Source organism: Podarcis bocagei (assembly GCF_964188305.1).
Source record: "Podarcis bocagei genome assembly, chromosome: 10".
NCBI classification, from domain to species: Eukaryota; Metazoa; Chordata; class Lepidosauria; order Squamata; family Lacertidae; genus Podarcis; species Podarcis bocagei.
The window spans coordinates 6,553,715-6,574,636 of NC_138135.1; the positions used below are offsets into that span (position 1 = coordinate 6,553,715).

Here is a 20,922-nt window from a genome sequence, read left to right on the forward strand (position 1 = left end):
TATTATTATTATTATTATTATTATTATTATTATTATTATTATTATTTACTATTTATATCCCGCTCATCTGGCTGGGCTTCCCCAGCCCCTCTGGGTGGTTTCCAACAGAATATCAAAATACAATAATCTTTTAACATTAAAAGCTTCCCTAAACAGGGCTGCCTTCAGATGTCTTCTAAAAGTCTGGTACAGTGGTACCTCGGGTTAAGAACTTAATTCATTCTGGAGGTCCTTTCTTAACCTGAAACTGCTCTTAACCTGAAGCGCCACTTTAGCTAATGGGGCCTCCCGCTGCCGCCGTGCGATTTCTGTTCTCATCCTGAAGCAAAGTTCTTAACCTGAGGTACTATTTCTGGGTTAGCGGAGTCTGTAACCTGAAGCGTATGTAACCTGAAGCGTCTGTAACCCAAGGTACCACTGTAGTTGTTTTTCTCTTTGACATCTGCTGGAAGGGCATTCCACAGGGCGGGCGCCACCACCGTGAAGGCCCTCTGCCTGGCTCCCCGTAACCTCACTTCGCGCAGGGAGGGAACTTCGGAGCTGGACCTCAGTTCGAATCCTGATTGCGGGTTTCCCATGATGGGCATGTGGTTGGCCACTGTGAGAACAGAATGCTGGAATAAATGAATCACAGGCCTCATCCGGCAGGCGTTTCTGATGCAGTGACGGATGATGCCCGTGGCTGCCTCCTGCGGGCGCGCGTTCCGCCGTTTAACCATGCGCTCCTTTCCGCGCTCCTGCTGCTGCTGCTGCTGCTGATCCGGAGCCGGGATCCGCCTCGGGTTTTCGCTCCCACCCCGGGAGCTGCGGGTCCTGCCCGAGCCGAGCCTCTCTCTCCCCCTTGCTCCCCCCGTGGGGCGGTGTGGGGTGGGCTAAGCCCCGCATCGCCGGCGAAGGAGGAGCAGGGACGGGCTTGCACGGCGGCGCCCATCCTTACCCAGCCCTTTTCCTTCTTCTCCTCCTTCTTGCAGACCTTTCCCCTTCTCCGGGCTCGCTGTGGGGAGGGGGCTGCTTGAGACCCCCATTCCCACCCCCAGAAGGGACCGTGCCCCATCGCCGGAGCGCCCGTGGCGAACCTTCCGCGCCCGCGCGCATCTGGGCGCATCTGGCACCGCATCCCTCCGTCCATCTTCCTAGGGCTGGAGAGGAGCCCCTGCCCCATCGCCGCCGCCTCTGGGTGCCCCCCCCATGAATCTGGGGCGCAGGGGCCATGCCGGGGTGCTGGCAGCTCTACGCCGTCCAGTGGGCCGCGCTGGCCCTTCAGGGCGCCTGGCACAGCCTCCCGGGGGCCGCCCAGGAAACCCCCCTCCACTACTATGGGGACAACGGTGAGTCCGAGCTCCTGGCTCTCTCTGGGGGTGGCACCTCTATTTTGGGACCCCCTGAGAATCTGGGGGTCTGGTTCCTGAACCGCAGAGGGTTGGGCTAGATGACCTTTGGTGTTCCCTTCCAATTCTACGGTTCTCTCATTCCATGACCCTCTTGGGGACAGGGCCAGGAAACTTTTCTTCCAGAGCCTTGGGGTCCGTTCATTAACATGGCTTTACGGTTTGCAAAACTGGGTTATAGCCTGTGTTTTCCTCCGGTTTCTAAATCCTGAAATAGTAGCCAGGCGCCATACCCGTTCCACGTTTTTAAAGAAATCCATATTTTCCTATGGAACTGCCTGCCACTTGGACATCCAGCCAGGCGTCTCTGCTGTGCTCTTTTCTGCGCCTGCTAAAACAATGTTTTTTTCTTAGCCAAGTCTACCCAGATATCTTGAATGTGGATCAGTGTGTTCAAATCTGCTTTTAGTTTCTTGCTTCTCTTCATTTCTTGAAAGAGAAATTTGGATATATTTCTTTTGCCCTTGGCTTTGAATAAGTTATATTTTGTATATTATGAATGTCACCTGCCAAAACGTCTTGACACTCGTCTTCATTCCCTCTTTATATTTATTTTTGAAGATGTTACACCTTTTTTTTGTTAGATTTCTTTTTAAAGTTTATGTGAGATGCCATTGAGGGAGTGTCTTCTCATGACAAATAACACTGTACAATCCTATATACAGGCAAATAAATTCTATTGGTTAAATGGATGGCGGGGTTTTGAGGTTGGCTGTGGACAGAAAAGGGGGGATACGGTGGGAGCTGAGATTTGTTCTGCAATGTTGCTGTTAAGCTTCTGAAGTTCTGATAACTCAACCATCTGTAACATACAATGCCTAGTAACTAGGTATTGCAACTTTAAAAAGTGGAAAGTGAAATATTTACCGTAATTTGAGGGTTGTCTGTCTGTCTGTCTGTCTGTTTGTTTGTTAAATTTCTATACAGCACTTCGTCCGAGGATCACAGGACAGTTTACATTTTAAATAATTGCTTTTAGCTGCTTTTACTGGTTTTATTCTTTCTGGAAACTGCTGTCGGGTCCTGGGTTCAAATCTCCAGGACCTTCAGGCAAGACTGGGTGAGTCCACTGGCCTGAAACCCTAGCCAGCAGCTGCCAGCCAGTGCAAGCAGTATGAAGCTAGATGGACTAATGGATTTGCTCAGTATTAGACAGCTTTCTGTGTACCTCTTTGGAAAGATTCCTGGCTTAGTGCTAGAGCGTCTGCTTGGCATGCAGAATGTCCCAGGTTCAGACCCTGATGGTCTCTCCAGGCAGGGCTAGCACAGGCCCCGCCTGAAACCTTGCTGAGCTGCTGCCAGTCCGTGTTGGTAACACTGAGCTGGATGGACCAGGGCTCTTCCTTGATGCAAGGCAGATCCCCATGTTCCGCATTCAAAAGACACTCAATTTTTAAATGTGGCAGCATCTACACTGCGGAACTCCCTGCCTATTGATAGCAGGCAGGCAGATACAATTTCACTTTTTTTCGACGCATGCTAAAAACGTTTTTGTTTAGACTAGCTTCTCCAGATGTTTACAGAGTTCGTGGAAGTTCTGTTTTTGGCCTATCATCATTTTAACTTCAGGAATGCATTAAATTATTGTTGCCGTTTTTTCTGGGTGGTAATTTTATTGCTTTATCTTATTTTGTGAAACATGTTGAAGGTTCTTTTTTATTGTTGAAAATAAATACAATCAAGCTGTGTACACATTTTACGAAATAAACAATAAATGTTTCCACGAACTCTGAGAGGGAAATTGAACGTTTTCCTTTATGGGATTCAATTTTACTGGAGCCCAAACTGGCCCATTTTGCACTTTGATCATAGAGCTGTGGGATGGGAAGGTAACCCCAAGGGTCATCTAGTCCAACCCCCTGCAACGCAGCAATCCTTTGCCCCATGTGAGACTCGAACCCACTACCCTGAGATTTAGAGTCTCGTGCGCTACCAACTGAGCTATCCCAGTAACCAGACTCTTCTTCAGCGGCTGGATGGAAAAGCAACTGTTCGCATCTCCTCTTTGCTAGAGCACATGGGGCAGAACTTTCCTCTGTCCTCTGGGTTCCCCTCCCTGGGGAAAGAGGCAGGATCCAGCCAATTTTGCATTTAAGAGCATTCTTCTTCCCTTCCCGCTGGAGCCAATGAGACTTCAGACTGTTTCGCGTTCCCTGGATCAGGCACCAAAATAGCCAATTATGCCTGGACTGGAAAGAGTGGAGAACAGTTTTCTCCTCGCTCTCCTGAATGTTCAAAGACGCAGGACAGATAATAATAATAATAATAATAATAATAATAATAATAATAATAATAATAATAATAATAATATTTTATGTATACCCCGCCCTTCCCGGTTCAAAAACCAGGCTCAGGGCGGCTAACAACAAATTTAAAACACTTTAATTATAAAAGCAGCATAAAATACAGTATAAAAACATGATTAACAATAAAATTCAAAAATCAATTTTGGGGAAATAAGCATTAGATAATCCCCAGGGCTAGCTGGCTGAACTGGTCCTACTTGGACCAGCGAGGAGACCAGGGGAGAATTAGCTGTGGGGTCTCAGAGCGGGTAATCTTCATAAAAAGGGAAAGGGGAGGGAAGGAAGGGGAATAAACGATCAGGCTAAATTCAAATTAAAAGCCAGGCGGAATAGCTCTGTCTTACAGGCCCGGCGGAAGGAAGTTAAATCCTGCAGGACCCTGGTCTCGTGGGACAGAGCATTCCACCAGGTCGGAGCCATCACTGAAAAGGCCCTGGCCCTGGGGGAGGATAATCTGACTTCCTTAGGGCCCCGGACCTCTAAACTATGATTATTCATGGACCTTAAGGTCCTCTGCGGGGCAGGACCAGGAGAGGCGGTCCCGTAAATACAAGGGCCCTAAGCCACAAAGGGCTTTAAATTCAAAACCAGCACCCTGAACCTGACCCAATACTCCACCGGGAGCCAGTGCAACTGGTAAAGCACTGGGTGAATATACTCCCATGGCAAGGACCCCGTGAGGAGCCTTGCTGCAGCATTCTGCACCCGCTGGAGTTTCCGGGGCAGCCCTGCGTAGAGCGAATTACAGTAGTCAAGCCTGGAGCTGACCGTCACATGGGTCACTGTGGCTAGGTCAGGGTGGGAAAGGTAAGGGTAAAAGGTCAAGGTAAAGGGACCCCTGATCATTAGGTCCAGTCGTGGCCGACTCTGGGGTTGCGGCGCTTATCTCGCTTTACTGGCCAAGGGAGCCGAGGTACAGCTTCCGGGTCATGTGACCAGCATGACTAAGCCGCTTCTGGCGAACCAGAGCAGCGCACGGAAACGCAGTTTACCTTCCCGCTGGAGTGGTACCTATTTATCTACTTGCACTCGATGTGCTTTCGAACTGCTAGGTTGGCAGGAGCAGGGACCGAGCAACGGGAGCTCACCCTGTCGCGGGGATTCAAACCGCTGACCTTCCGATAGGCAAGTCCTAGGTTCTGTGGTTTAACCCACAGCGCCACCCGTGTCTCCATAAAGGTAAGGGACCAACTGCTTAATGGTGTCTTTCTGGTTCCCGTGGCTTGCAAACAGCTTTACAATGCAATGGAGGGAAAGAGGTACGAAAATATTGGCAGCGGCTGGGGCAGGGTTTCACTTCTGTCTTTTCTCAGTCCACTCACCCAACTCCAGGCCGAGAGTTGACCACATATTCCAAAGGCCACTCGGCGTCCGGGGCCTAGACGCTCTCTCTCCTCCCCCCACATTCCAGTCTGCCTCCCCCCAGTTCCATTGGAGCAGCCCCAGCTGTTCTTAATTAAACTGGGATGAGGAGGGGTTTTCTGGGAAAAGTGCCCGGGCACCGCTCAGTCCTGGCCGAGCTCTCGACAAAGGGAGCGTTGCCTTTTGCACACGGAAGTTATGTGGGCCGGGGGACGCATCTGCCCGCAAATGATTCACAGTGACAGCCCTGGACTTTGGAGGGGTTTTTTTTTTGCAAATCCAGCAGAAGGACCTACGAAGGGCATGCACAGATGTGCGCCCAATGTCACAGCTGTCTTGGGAGAGTCACATCGATGTGGCAAGCGTTTCTGCCGCGCGGACACAAGCACATCGGAAGAGGCCTGCAGGATCTAGTCATAGCTGCCAACTTTTCCCTTTTCTTGCGAGGAATCCTATTCGGAATAAGGGAATTTCCCTTTTAAAAAAGGGAAACGTTGACAGCTATGGATCTAGTCCAGTATCCTGTTCTCAAAGTGGCCAAGCATACGCGCAAGCAGGATTCGAACGCAAGACCCCTCTCCTTTCCTGCGGCTTCCAAAATCTGTTGTTGTTTTTTTAATAAAAAAAATTATTCATTTTTCTTTTTCATTCATTACATACATCTCAATTTCTTAACATTCACTATATATTCCTCCCCTCCAGGGCTTTCCCCAACTTCCGCTTCTGGTTTCTTTCTCTTTTCACCCACTTTGCTATCTCCTAACAGAAAAAGTTATTAATAACATAACATCAAGCCTAAAAACATAAAAATAAAAGTAAATACAGTGGTACCTCTGGATGCGAACAGGATCCATTCCAGAGCTCCGTTCACACCCGGAAGCGAACGCAACCCGTGCAAGCACGTCTGCGGGTCTTGATTCGCTGCTTCCGCACATGCGCATGACGTCATTTTGAGCGTCTGCACATGCGCGAGCGGCAAAACCCAGAATTAATGTGCTCCGTTACTTCCGGGTTGCCGTGGAGCGTAACCTGAAAATGCTCAGCCTGAAGCACATTTAACCCGAGGTATGACTGTACAGTATAATATTTCACTATTTTCTAAACATTTTCTAGTACTAATAATGTGAATGTTTCTTTGAATTCTGCCATCAAGTCTATTGACTTCCTTTGTTTCTGCAAATATAATATAAACTGTTCCCATTCTTTTTCAAAGTCGCTGTTGTCTTTTCCTCTTAAACTGTTATTTTTTGCCAGCTCTGGATAGTTCATCAACTTCTCTTGCCGTTGTCCTTTAGTTGGTATTCCTCCAGTCTTCTGATTTTGTGCAGTCAACGTTTTCGCTGCTTGCAGTGGCATACATATATAAAGTCCTCGTTTCTTTTGGTATGTCTTGGCCTAAAATACCTGGCAAAAAAGGCTTCTGGTTTTTTGCGGCTTCCAAAATCTGGTGGTCAGAAGCATTGCTGCCTTTGAGCAGAGTAGCGCCTTCTGATCCTCTTTCAAAGACATCCAATTTGGTGATCTTCACTGCCTCCTGAAAGAGTGAGTTCCACAGTTTAATGATGTGCTTCACAAATGATAGAATCATAGAGTTGTAGAGCTGGAAGGGACCACAAGGCTTCACCTAGTCCCACCTCCTGCAATGAAGGAATCTTTTGCCTAAACGTGGGACTCAAACCCTCGAACCTGAGTCTGGTGCTCTGCCAGTTGAGTTAGAAGGACTCTCTTTTATCTACAGGACCGCCTCTCCTGGTCTGCCCCGCAGAGGACCTTAAGGTCCATGAATAACCATAGTTTAGAGGTCCCTGAGGAAGTCAGACTATCCTCCACCAGGGCCAGGGCTTTCTCAGTGATGGCTCCGACCTGGTGGAATGCTCTGTCCCAGGAGACCAGGGCCCTGCAGGATTTAACCTCCTTCCATTGGGAAGGAAAAGAGGGAAGATGGGGTGCAGCAAAGGGGTTGGAGGGGAAATACCACGGGGAAAGGGATGGAAAAATAATTTTAAAAATAATAATTTATTATTTATACCCCGCCCATCTGGCTGGGTTTCCCCAGCCACTCTGGGCGGCTTCCAACCGAATATTAAATACAATACAGCGTCAGACCTTAAAAACTTCCCTAAACAGGGCTGCCTTCGGATGTCTTCTACACGTCAAGTAGTAGTTTATTTCCCTGACATCTGATGGGAGGGCGTTCCACAGGGCGGGGGCCACCACCGAGAAGGCCCTCTGCCTGCTTCCCTGTAACCTCGCTTCTCGCAATGAGGGAACTGCCAGAAGGCCCTCGGAGCTGGACCTCAGTGTCCAGGGTGGACGATGGGGGTGGAGACGCTCCTTCAGGTATACTAGACCTGATCATGTACTGGAATTTTATGCGGCATTTGTGGAAATCTAACAAAATGTATTTGAAAAATAAAGGAATAGATAAAGAGATATTAAATCTTCCTCCTCCACCTCATCAACACTCCTGCTCTCTCTTTTTATTTTTGCAGTCATTGACCTGCTGGAGGCCCTCAACGTCACCCGCTCTGTCGTGGGGGTCACCAAGGCCAAGGGTCCCGATCCGGGCGTGCCAGCCTGGAAGTTCCGCCAGCGGGTGCCCCACCTGACCCTCCCCTGGGACTACTCCGTCTACCTGCTGTCCACAGTGCAGGCGGCCCTCGGCTTCCACTTTGTGGCCCGCCAGAGCCGCGCCTCGGAAGGGACCCTCGTCTCCCTGGTCTCGCCGGCCGCCACCAAGCGGGACGGCTGCCCCCTTCTGCAGCTGGTGTCCAGCGCCCGGTCCGGCCAGCTGCGCCTCGACTACCGCGCCGTCCACAACATGGAGCCGGCCTCCTTGGTCTTTCCCGGGACCAACCCCTTTGCCCACGGTCTCTGGGTACGGCTGGCCCTCCATCTGGAGCCGCAACGCATCTCACTCTTTGTCGACTGCCAGGAGCCCGTCGTCTTTGAGAAAGGCGGCGGCGAGGAGGTACTCAGCCTCATTCTGCCCCTGGACCTGCAGGTCACCTTTGCCAGTTTGGAAGGAGACAAGGCTAGTAAGTTCCTGGTAAGTTGGCAACGCGATGCTCCCGAATGCCAGGACCTGCCAACCGGGTGAAAGCTGTTTCCTGGTTCTGCTGGATCTCTCTCTTTTCTTTCTTTTTAAAAATATTTTTATTAAATACAGTGGTACCTCGGATTACATACGCTTCAGGTTACAGACTCTGCTAACCCAGATATAGTGCTTCAGGTTAAGAACTTTGCTTCAGGATAAGAACAGAAATCGTGCTCTGGTGGCACGGCGGCAGCAGGAGGCCCCATTAGCTAAAGTGGTGCTTCAGGTTAAGAACAGACTTCCAGAATGAATTTAGTACTGTATTTTTTGCTCTATAAGACTCACTTTTTCCCTCCTAAAAAGTAAGGGAAAATGTGTGTGCGTCTTATGGAGAGAATGCAGGCTGCGCAGCTATCCCAGAAGCAAGAACAGCAAGAGGGAATGCTGCTTTCACTGCGCAGCGATCCCTCTTGCTGTTCTGGCTTCTGAGATTCAGAATATTTCTTTTCTTGTTTTCCTCCTCCAAAAACTAGGTGCGTCTTGTGGTCTGGTGCGTCTTATAGAGCAAAAAATACGGCACTTAACCCGAGGTACCACTGTAGTAATAATAATAATAATAATAATAATAATAATTATTATTATTATTATTATTATTATTATTATTATTTATACCCCACCCATCTGGCTGGCTTTCCCCAGCCACTCTGGGTGGCTTCCAACAGAATGTTAAAATACAGTAATCTATTAAACATTAAAAGCTTCCCTAAACAGGGCTGCCTTCAGATGTCTTCTAAAAGTCTGGTAGTTATTTTTCTCTTTGACAACTGGTGGGAGGGCGTTCCACAGGGCGGGCGCCACCACCGAGAAGGCCCTCTGCCTGGTTCCCTGTAACTTGGCTTCTCGCAGGGAGGGAACCGCCAGAAGGCCCTCGGAGCTGGACCTCAGTGTCTGGGCAGAATGATGGAGGTGGAGACGCTCCTTCAGGTCTACTGGACCGAGGCCGTTTAGGGCTTTCAAGGTCAGCTCCAACACTTTGAATTGTGCTCGGAAACGTACTAGGAGCCAATGCAGATCTGTCAGGACCGGTGTTATGTGGTCTCGGCGGTCGCTCCCAGTTGCCAGTCTAGCTGCCGCATTCTGGATTAATTGTAGTTTCCGGGTCACCTTCAAAGGTAGCCCCATGTAGAGTGCATTGCAGTAGTCCAAGTGGGAGATAACCAGAGCATGCACCACTCTGGCGAGACAGTCTGTGGGCAGATAGGGTCTCATCCTGTGCACCAGATGGAGCTGGTAAACAGCTGCCCTGGACACAGATTTGACCTGCGCCTCCATGGACAGCTGTGAGTCCAAAATGACTCCCAGGCTGCGCACCTGGTCCTTCAGGGGCACAGTTACCCCATTCAGGACCAGGGAGTCCCCCACACCTGCCCGTCTCCTGTCCCCCCAAAAACCACTTCTTTCTCAATTCATATCCCCACGAGGCATTTTTAGGGTGGCTTTATTTTATTTTATTTTATTTCTTTTCATTTTGCAGGGCTACTGGCAGACAGCAGAGATTTCGCCCAGTGGCTTCCCCCACCGTCCCTGGCACTGCGAGAACCTGCCAGGTAAGAGCTGGGGGCGTTGGGTGGCACCCCGGTTTGTCTGCGCAGGCGTTGGCTGAGACGCCCTTGGCCAACCTGCCACACTTGAGGCCTTTTGGACTACAATTCCCATCAGCCCAGTCCAGAACAGAGTTGTATGAAACGGTGGCTGATGGAAGCACGTCTGGACTCATAGTCCAGAACATCTGGGAGCTGGGTATGTTTAGCTTGGAAATGAGAAGACCGAAAGGTGGTTTTTAAACTGAGATTCCTTCATTGCAGGGGGGGTTGGACTAGATGACCCGGGGCGGGTGATCCCTTCCATCTCTACAGTTTTATCATTCTTTGTCTGCTCGGAATGGAGTTGGTGGGAACGGGGAAGCAAAGAAACGTGACATCAAAGCAATCCGCTGACTTTGGGAACGTTCTCGCCCTGTCAAGCCTTCGACATCTGTGCAAAGAGCAGGAATCAGCCGCACTGCCAGATGTTCCCCGTCCTGGGCGGGTACAATTTGTGGGCCTTGGAAGGGCTCCAGCTGTTGCGAGAGGAGGGGGCTGACATCTGGAATAGAGTGGGAAAGGAGTGGGGGGCGATCTGTCTGGAGGGAGGTGACGAAGGGGCTTGACGTTTTTCTCTGTTCCCGAGCCAAGCGAATGGCGTGTTGGAGAGATCTCTCTCTGGGGCTTTGCAAATGATCCATTTATTTTCTACGCTAAGTATTATAGCTGTTAAGGACACGACATAAGAACAAGAGAAGCGGTTGCTAGATCAGTTCAATGGCCCATCGAGTCCAACATCCTGTTTTCTTTTTTCTTTCTCCCCCCCCCTCAAATTTTTTTATTCATTTTATAACACAAATAAACAATACAAACAAATTCTTATCTTATCTTATCCTTATTTTTTTCTGAACATTGTTAGGTGAGCTTCCCCAAGAACCTCCTATCTGATTTCCTCATCTTCAGCAGCTTCATATATCATAATTTTTAACCATTTTTAAATCGCACTTACTTTTACCATAAAAATCTCCACATTTTATCACTTACAAATAATACTATTTTAAAATACACTATCTTCTACTTCTAACCGTACAGCTTATATCCACTTCCAAAGCTATTCTAAGATTTAAATATTAACATATTTTTTCAAATATTCTTTAAACTTCTTCCAGTCTTCTTCCACTGTCTCTTCTCTCTGGTCTCAGAGTCTCCCAGCCAAGTTCCATATAGTCCATCATCTTCATCTGCCGTTCTTCGATAGTTGGTAAATCTTGTTTCTTCCAATTCTTCGCTAATAATATTCTCATAGCTGTTGTAGCATACAGAAAAAAGTAACATCCTTATTGGGGATTTCACCCCCCACTATACCAAGTAAAAAGGCGAGACCTAAAAGATGAGGATGGATTTATTTGGGGCCTCCTACGCAAATCCACTACTTTGGTTTCCCCAAAACTTCTGGAAGAATTCCCCAAGTTGTCGACCCACGCTGCAAACCTGTTCATGCATGAGACCGGATCGCATCATCGCCAAGCACACAAAGGCAGCGCTGACCTCTCTTTCTCAGCATGGAAATGGCATCGTTAATGTAAAAATTGCAAACGGGACCCAGAGATTTTTTTTAAAAAAAGTTGTACACAGAGAGCCTCCGCATTTCCTGCTGTATCTATGAACTGAGTGCCTGGGGGTAAATATAGCATCCGTGGCTTTAAAGGCCTGATCTGATGTCTGCCTGTTCCCCAGAGAGGAAGTTATGTATCTAAGCTCAGGCTTCTCATCTGCCAAGGAAATATTAGGCAAATTGTGTAGTTAGAACAGCTGTTCTTCAGCTAATAAGTCTGTAGCTGGGCTGGCTGCTGTTAGGCTTCCTGTAAATAAGGAAGACCAAGGAAGACTTGGAAGTGAGAGCTGGACCATAAAGAAGGCTGATCGCCGAAGAATGGATGCTTTTAAATTCTGGTGCTGGAGGAGACTCTGGAGAGTCCCATGGACTGCAAGAAGATCAAACCTCTCCATTCTGAAGGAAATCAGCCCTGAGTGCTCACTGGAAGGACAGATCCTGAAGCTGAGGCTCCAAGACTTTGGCCACCTCAGGAGAAGAGAAGACTCCCTGGAAAAGACTCTAATGTTGGGAAAGATGGAGGGCACAAGGAGAAGGGGACGACAGAGGATGAGATGGTTGGACAGTGTTCTCGAAGCTACCAGCATGGGTTTGACTAAACAGCGGGAGGCAGTGGAAGACAGGAGTGCCTGGTGTGCTCTGGTCCAGGGGGTCACGAAGAGTCGGACACGACTAAATGACTAAACAACAACAAGGAAGACTGGCCAGAAAATGTTGCTTTCTGGCAGGGATGGGGGACCTGCGTAGTCGCGACTGATGGGAATCGAACTGGCAAATGGCAAGGATATCTCCGGAGAGCCCCAGGTTTCTCATCCCTGTGGAATGGAGTGCGCCTCTGAAGGGTTCCAGCCAGCCATGCCCTCTTAGAATAGTAGGGTTGGATGGGACCCTGAGGGACATCTAGTCCAACCCCCTGCGATGCAGGAATCTCAGCTAAAGCATCTCTGACAGATGGCCATCCAACCTCTGCTTAAAAACCTCCAGGAAGGAGGAGAGTCCGCAACCTCTGGCAGGAAACCGTTCTGCTGTTGAGCAGCTCTTACTGTCAGAAAGCTTTTCTGAATGTTCAGTCAGAATCTCCTTTCTTGCAACTTGAAGCCATTGGTTCAAGTCCTACTTTCCGGAGGAGCAGAAAACAAGCTTGCTCCCTCTTCCATGGGACAGCCCTTGAGATATTTGAAGATGGCTTTCATATCTCCTCTCAGTCTCCTCTTTTCCAGGCTAAACATACCCAGCACCTTCAACCGTTCCTCATCAGGCTTAGTTTCCAGACCCCTTGATCATCTGGGTCGCCCTCCTCTGCAAACGTTCCAGCTTGTCAACTTCCTTCTTAAATTGTGCTGCCCAGATTGGTGAAGTCTTATAAATAGATAAAGGGGTAAAGGGATAAAGGGGACCCCTGACCATTAGGTCCATTCGTGGCCGACTCTGGGGTTGCGGCGCTCTTCTCGTTTTATTGGCCGAGGGAGCCGGCGTACAGCTTCCAGGTCATGTGGCCAGCAGGACTAAGCCGCTTCTGGTGAACCAGAGCAGCACACGGAAACACCGTTTACCTTCCTGCTGAAGTGGTACCTGTTTATCTACTTGCACTTTGAGGTGCTTTCGAACTGCTACGTTGGCAGGAACTGGGACCGAGCAACGGGAGCTCACCCCATCACGGGGACTTGAACCACCGACCTTCTGATTGGCAAGTCCTAGGCTCTGTGGTTTAACCCACAGCGCCACCCGCGTCCCTATGAATAAGTAAGCATATAAATAATTTTCACAAAAGTTATGCTGACAAATACTTTATTTCAAGGCTTGAGCCGTATCTGCATATAAAGACAAAATGGAAAATAGAGATAAATATGCTGACCGAGGTCCCCTTTGGAATCGGAAGCCCATATGCCCCCCCCCCCCTGACAGGGCCTGCTGACCAAGGCAGAGTAGAGCGGGACTATGACTTCCCTTGATCTGGACACTAGACTTCTGTTGATGCAGCCTAGAATAGCATTTACTTTTTTTGCTGCTGCATCACGCTGTGGACTCATGATAAGCTTGTGGTCCACCAAGACCCCCAGAGCCTTTTCCCATGTCCTGCTAGTGAGTCAGGTGTCCCCCATCGTGTACTTCTGCATCTGGTTCTTCTTGCCTAACTAAAACACCCCAAATGCTGCAGCTTTTGTTCACGGGAGAGTCGCTCCACCCCCACCCCACCCCCGGTCGTTTGTTGTGCCCTTTCTTTATCTTTCCCCACCTCCACAATATCCTTTCGCAAGGGGTTGAGGCGGCAGAGCTCTTTAAGAAATTCAACTTTCAGGCGTGAGCTGGAACGCAGCTTGCAGCGATCTGTTTTTGTGCTCCAAGATGTGACAGTTCTATGGTCCTCCCTCGATTACACCGCTCAACCTCATTTCTCAAAAACCTTGTACTCTTTGCCCCATGACCTCTTTGGGGCAGCGGCGGCGGGGTAATTAATTGGCCAATTACCTGAAAAGAGGCTTCTGATGGGTCATCAGACTGAGCCTGCCAAAACATTTTGACCTTTGACTGCAGACTGGCAGTGGCTGTGGAGCTGGACGCAAGTTGCGTTCCTGCTAAAATTCAAACGGCTTTGTGGGATTTCTGGCATGAGCATTGTGTTCCAGAGGCTGCAGTGATCTGTGGGGGGCTGGTTTCATCCCCCCACTTCCTTCCCACATTTCCCAAGCATTTGAGAAGCTGCCTCCTGGAAAAGGGCACTGGGGACCTCTGAAGTCTTTGTCCAAATCACTGATTTATAGAATTGGAATGCACCCAAAGGTCATCTAAGCCCAACCCCCTGAAACGCAGGGATCGCAGCTAAAGAATCCCATCTTAAAAACCTCCAATGAGGGAGAATCCACCACCACCTTCTGTGGGCATCAAACAGCTCTTGCATTGAGCAAGTTCTTCCTCCCCCTCCCCCAATATTTTTTATTGATTTCCCAAATTTTTAACAAATACAACATAGCAGGAAAAAACAAAGTACCTCTGGGTTATTTGTGGGGCCTGCCTGGTGTTTTTACATGAGTAGAATGTGTGCTTTTGTTTAAAATGCATCTCTGGGTTATTTGTGGGGCACAGGAATTCATTCATCCCCCCCCCAAAAAAATATATTCCGGCCCCCCCACAAGGTCTGAGGGGCGGTGGACCGGCCCACGGCTGAAAAAGGTTGCTGACCCCTGCACTAGAGCATGAGACTCTTCATCTCGGCGTTGGGGGTTCGAGTTCCCTGCATTGTGGGGGTTGGACTAGATGACCCTTGGTGCTCCTTCCAGTTCTATGACATCATCAGGAGGGCACCTCTTGGCTGTTCCCAGGAGTGCCAGCCTGGCCCTGCGACTGTGGGTGCCTGGGGCCACGGGTGCATGGCCCTGGCACTGAAATTTGTGGGTGCCTGGCTTCCAGTACATTTCCGAGCATAATTCAAAGTGTTGGTGCTGACCTTTAAAGCCCTAAACGGACTTCCGGGTTAGCGTGAAAGGCTAATGGCGGATTCCCTCCGAGCTCCGGAGGGAATCGGCTCTGTAGAAGACGGGTCTTGCCGCCGCGGCGACGCGGGGACCCTCAGAAACCACAGGCGCTGAAGCCTGTGGACTTGGTGACTCGGTGGGCACCATTTGCGCCCCCCGACCCGCGAAGAAGCCTTTTTAAAGACTTCGGAGCGGGGGACGGAGAGTGGCGTGGTGCTGAGAGTAGACCGCTTCTTCTACGGAGCGAAGCCGCATGCCATGGCTGGAGAGAGCTGACTTCTTTCTTTGAACATTTGGACTTTAAAAGTAACAACCCGTGAGTAGTACGGAAATTGGAACTAAAAATCTTTTTTTTTTAATTTGGCACGATCGGGGGAGGTGCTAAAAGGAAGTTCCTGTAGATAAATTAAAGCAAGAATTGATAACTAAGGTTGAGAGAACATCCTTCTCTTTACGGGATAAAAGCTATTAATTCCACGACTTGGCAATATAAGTAACTTTGCTGGAGGATAAGAACTGATTTTAAGAGCTGAAGTGTAACCCCCCGGGACCCGGGAGTGATCCGCGAGAGAGCCAGCTGAGGAGACATAAAGAGTTTGACAGCTGTCAAATTAGCTGTCAAAGTTGGAAAAGGAAAAAAAAATGGTTTCTGCTATCTTTGCTGGTTATTTTTGTTACAATTTGACTTTAAACTATTGAAAATAAAGAAGAATAGAAACAAATTAACTTGACTGTTGGACTGGAGTTGGAAGGAATATTAAGTAACCAGAATCCCTCTAGAGGGGGTTCTGAGACATTACAATGGCTGCATGTGGAAAAATACAGGCTGAGCTGGATAGAATGTTTTTTCTCTTGGGAAAGTTACAAGGTCAGAGTGAAGCTTTGGCTACAAATGCTACAACTTTGAATTTAAAAGTAAACAAACTTGCTGAATGTGTCAAGGACTTGACTCAAGAAACCTATGCAGCTGAACAAGAAGAGATATGTGCTGTTTCAGAGGAGTGGGAAGGAGGAGCTGAAATGCCGCAGACGACAAAGGAGAGCCAGAGGCCTGCTAATATAGATGCTAAGAAAAACAAGATCTGGATTATGAGAGCTTGGTTTGAATTAGAGAATGAAGAATGGAGGGATCTCCCCATGGGGAGATCTGAAGACCTATGGATTACAAATCTGATCAAGGCGAAAGTTGGAGCTTTTGGGACATTTGGGATATTTGGACTTAAAAGCAAGAAGAAACAAGATTTGGGCTCCACATTTGAACATGGAGGTCTGGTTGGAAGAAACTTAGACCCTATTGGGACAGAGCTTCTCCGAGACTTGAGGTCTAACATAAAAGACTACCAAAAAACCCGGCAGAGAGGGACTGAGAGAGATTTGAGGGCCTCGGACGTGAGATCTCCAGGCTGATAGTTGATGGACTGATGGACATTTTTTGGAGATCGAAACCGGGAAAGGGGGGGGTGAGAGTTTTGGAATCCGAAGGGTGTATAATTGTATGTTGTTTTTTTGTTATTTTGTTTTGCAATTAATATAAAAATTGGGAAATTCGTGGAAGGGTATTTGGGTCGACCTTAGAAAAGGGTGTAAAGAATGAGTATTGTTGTTTAAATTGAGGTCTATAAGTTAAAATTGGTTAATTAAGATGAATTAAGTATAATAATAATAAGGTAAAAGCTGGGGACAAGAACTTGCTGAGCTAACTATTGGAATTGGAATACAAGAAGGGGAGGTGTGGGGAAGTCAGAGAAAGATGTTAAGAAAATAAGGATTTGAAACTATATTTGTTATTTGTGTTGTGTTTGTTTGTGTTTTTGTGTTTGTTTAAAAATTTGTGAAACTTTAATAAAAATGTATATATATATAAAAAATAAAGCCCTAAACGGCCTCGGTCCTGTATACCTGAAGGAGCGTCTCCACCCCCATTGTTCTGCCCAGACACTGAGGTCCAGCGCCGAGGGCCTTCTGGCGGTTCCCTCCCTGTGAGAAGCCAAGTTACAGGGAACCAGGCAGAGAGACTTCTCAGTGGTGGCGCCCGCCCTGTGGAATGCCCTCCCACCAGATGTCAAAGAGAACAACTACCAGACTTTTAGAAGACATCTGAAGGCAGCCCTGTTTAGGGAAGCTTTTAATGTTTGAGGCATTACTGTATTTTAATATTTTGTTGGAAGCCGTCCAGAGTGGCTGGGGAAACCCAGCCAGATGGGCAGGGTATAAAAAAAAATTATTATTATTATTATTATTATTATTATTATTATTATTATTATTATTATTATGATGATGATGATGATGATGAATTTTGTGGGTGCTCAGACTCCCAGGGCCCCAGGGAATTGGCACCTATGGCCATCCCTGCCCTATGCATTGCCCACATCTCCTCCTGACCTCTCTGTCCTTTTTCTGGCCACCATTCCTGCGCTCTCCCACTCCTTTCCCCTCCTCCCAAATGCTGGCAAGGCCAGCCCTGAGCCATCCATGCATCTAATGAGCACCTCGGCTCTGACTGCCCCCAACTTGCCCCCTTCTGCTCATTAAGCGCTTCTGGCCTCCAGCCGGGCAGGAGGAATTGCCCAGCGTCTGGACCTACACACACACACACCCCGCTGGGCCCCCGGGAGGGAGGGGTCGAGGCTTCACAACCCCGCCGGCTGCCCCCTGATCCAAGCTGGTGGTGGTGGTTCAGGGGGTCCTTGCGCAAGATGGAGGTCAGGCTGTGAGGAGGGGGCTGGAGCAGGGACGCGGACTTAGAAAAAATATTGGGGGGGCCCGGGAAAGCTCATGAATAATAAATAAGCTCATGAATATGCAAATAAAGTGGCTCCGGCCCTAAATAGGGCAAGCCACGCCCCCCCAGCCAGCCGATTGGCTGGCTGGGAGGTGTGGCCAGTCGGGATTCCCCTGTTCTCGCGGGATTTCCGGCCGGGGCTCTCCGATTAGGGCGCGCGGCTGGCTGGCTGGCGAAGGAGCAGTGGGGAGGAGGCGGGGGACGGCGGCGGCGCTCTGCTGGAAGGGCGCCCGCCCGAGATTATTGGGGGGGCTGAGCCCCCCCAAAAATTTTTTTGAGGGGGCTCGAGCCCCCTCAAGCCCCATGGAGTCGGCGCCTATGGGCTGGAGTCCCACCAGAGATGAAGGGGCAGCGGGAGGCCGGACGAACAGCTTTCTTCCTTGTTCTTTTTCCTTTTAATTTAAGGTTTCAGAGGGCAAGGCAAGCAATCAAAGGGATGCAGATTTTGGGACATTTTAGATTTGAGAAAAGCCAAGAAACAGCATGGCAGAATCTCGTAAAATTACACCTGGCATAGGGGAGGAGGGAGGTAGTGAAGCTGGGAAATCCTGGTATGTCAAACACTGGTTCACACAGGAGTGAGGCATTGTGGGAGAGATAAAACTGTAGCCTTCTGGGGAATGGGTGTTTAAACGTAAAGCTACCTGTCTCTAAAGGGACACGGGTGGCGCTGTGGGTTAAACCACAGAGCCTAGGACTTGCTGATCAGAAGGTTGGCGGTTCAAAAACCCGACACGGGGTGAGCTCCCATTGATCAGTCCCTGCTCCTCCCAACCTAGCAGTTCGAAAGCACATCAAAGTGCAAGTAGATAAATAGGTACCGCTCTGGCGGGAAGGTAAACGGCATTTTCGTGCGCTGCTCTAGTTCGCCAGAAGCGGCTTAGTCATGCTGGCCGCATGACCCGGAAGCTGTACGCCGGCTCCCTCGGCCAGTAAAGCGAGATGAGCGCCGCAACCCCAGAGTCTGTCACGACTGGACCTAATGGTCAGGGGTCCCTTTAACTTTACCTTTACTGGTCTCTAGAGGTGTGAGTCAATTACATCTTGACTGTTGGCAGGATGAGATGTTATCTGATTTGTCCTGGTACAGCAGGGGGCCTGAGTGTGGATTGGGTTGTAAAAAAGGTTGTTGTTGTTGTTTAGTCGAGTCCAACTCTTCGTGACCCCATGGACCAGAACACGCCAGGCACTCCTGTCTTCCACTGCCTCCCACATTTTGGTCAAACTCATGCTGGTCTGTTCGAGAACACTGTGCAACCATCTCGTCCCCTGTTGTCCCCTTCTCCTTGTGTCCTCCATCTTTCCCAACATCAGGGTCTTTTCCAGGGAGTCTTCTCTTCTCATGAGGTGGCCAAAGTCTTGGAGCCTCAGCTTCAGGATCTGTCCTTCCAGTGAGCACTCAGGGCTGATTTCCTTCAGAATGGAGAGGTTTGTTCTTCTTGCAGTCCATGGGACTCTCAAGAGTCTCCTCCAGGACCAGAATTCAAAAGCATCAATTCTTCGGCGATTAGCCTTCTTTATGGTCCAGCTCTCACTTCCATGCATCACTACTGGGAAAACCATAGCTTTAACTATACGGACCTTTGTCGGCAAGGTGATGTCTCTGTTTTTTAAGATGCTGTCTAGGTTTGTCATTGCTTTTCTCCCAAGAAGCAGGCGTCTTTTAATTTCATGACTGCTGTCACCATCTGCAGTGATCATGGAGCCCAAGAAAGTAAAATCTCTCACTGCCTCCATTTCTTCCCCTTCTATTTGCCAGGAGGTGATGGGACCAGTGGCCATGATCTTCGTGTTTTTTTTATGTTGAGCTTCAGACCATATTTTGCGCTCTCCTCTTTCACCCTCATTACTTCTGGGTTTCGCTGCTGGCGCATGTGCAGATGCTCAAAATGACGTCACGCTCATGCGCAGAAGCGGCGAAAAGTGACGTGCGCATGCGCAGACGTGTCATCGCTAGTTACGTTTGCTTCTGGATGCAAACGGGGCTCCAGAATGGATCCCGTTCACTTCTCAAGGTACCACTGTATCCGCAATCCTGAGGACTCGAAACACAGTTTTCAGTTTAATTTAATCCACACAGTCCTGGGCACTGGGTCCAGTACCAAATGTTACCCTTGCAGAAGCAATAGATCCATCTGTCACTCCACCCCTTTGACCATTTGCTCCTTTTTCTCTTCCTTTCGCTGACCCGCAGAGCCAGACCTCCTCCCTCTCTCCTACACCACAGCTGAGGAGCACTATATGGATCTACCAGACGAGCACTTGCCTGAGCTGGACTCTCCGCCACACCTTGAGCCACCGGCCTTGACGGACATCCGCCACTACCAGCGGGAGCCAAGTGAGTCTGACTTCCCACCGCCGGGACCAGCGAGATCCAGCGCAGCCAGCGCAGAGGAGAGGATACGGCGGCTGGAGGAGCTGGTGGACGGGCTGGGGACGATGTTGGACATGGTCAAAGAGCAGGTGAGAGAAGCTCAGGTCCCACCACGCAGAATTTTAGAGTTTGGGGGTGGACCCAGGGGTCACACCCGGCTCCACAGGAATCTTGTGACAGCAGCATTTTTGCCATATGTCCATTCATCATCATCACCACCACCATCATAAACTTTATTGCGCTAGCCAAAGGCCATGGCATCATTCACAAAGGGAACAATAAAAAAGCAACAGTAACCATAAATAACCACAAATATCAGGCACCACCCCCCTCCACCGCTTTCCCCCTTTTCTTCCTAATGTCTCAACAAATGAAACTGATTTGTAAAAATGTTACATGGGGAGGAAAATACGAGAGAGAGACATTGCACACACTTTTGTAAAACAAGAAAATCTTTAATAAATACAGTGGTACCTCGGGTTACATACGCTTCAGGTTACATACGCTTCAGGTTACATACGCTTCAGGTTATAGACTCCGCTAACCCAGAAATATTGCTTCAGGTTAAGAACTTTGCTTCAGGATGAGAACAGAAATCGTGCTCTGGCGGCAGCAGGAGGCCCCATTAGCTAAAGTGGTGCTTCAGGTTAAGAACAGTTTCAGGTTAAGAACGGACCTCCAGAATGAATTAAGTACTTAACCTGAGGTACCACTGTAAATAAATAAAATCAGGCACTGTAAATACAGTGGTACCTCTGGTTGCGAAAGGCATCCATTCCGGAGGCCCGTTCGCAACATGAAAACAGCGCAATCTGAAGCACCGTACAGTGGCGTAGCGTGGGGGGTGCCAGGGGTGCCGGCCGCACCGGGCGCAAGATTTTTGGGGGCGCGTTTGGCCGGCCCCCCTCGAGGAACAGGGAACCTCTCCATGGCACAGCGTGCCGTCGCTAGAGGAAAAAAGCTGCGCAGCAGCAGCAGCAGCAGCAGCAGCAAAGTCGGGAG

At 49.1% G+C, this 20,922-nt stretch overlaps 1 protein-coding gene across 1 annotated transcript in view; it reads left to right on the forward strand.

The window, feature by feature from the left end:
- The first annotated feature begins 936 nt into the window (after positions 1–936).
- Positions 937–20,922, forward strand: part of KCP (kielin cysteine rich BMP regulator) — a 114,771-nt gene continuing 94,785 nt past the window's right edge. The window contains exons 1-4 of the mRNA XM_081209710.1: positions 937–1,328; positions 7,549–8,105; positions 9,628–9,700; positions 19,741–20,009. Of these exons, the coding sequence (XP_081065836.1) occupies positions 1,211–1,328; positions 7,549–8,105; positions 9,628–9,700; positions 19,741–20,009 (1,017 nt within the window). The 5' untranslated portion in view covers positions 937–1,210. The remainder of the gene's footprint in view (positions 1,329–7,548; positions 8,106–9,627; positions 9,701–19,740; positions 20,010–20,922) is intronic.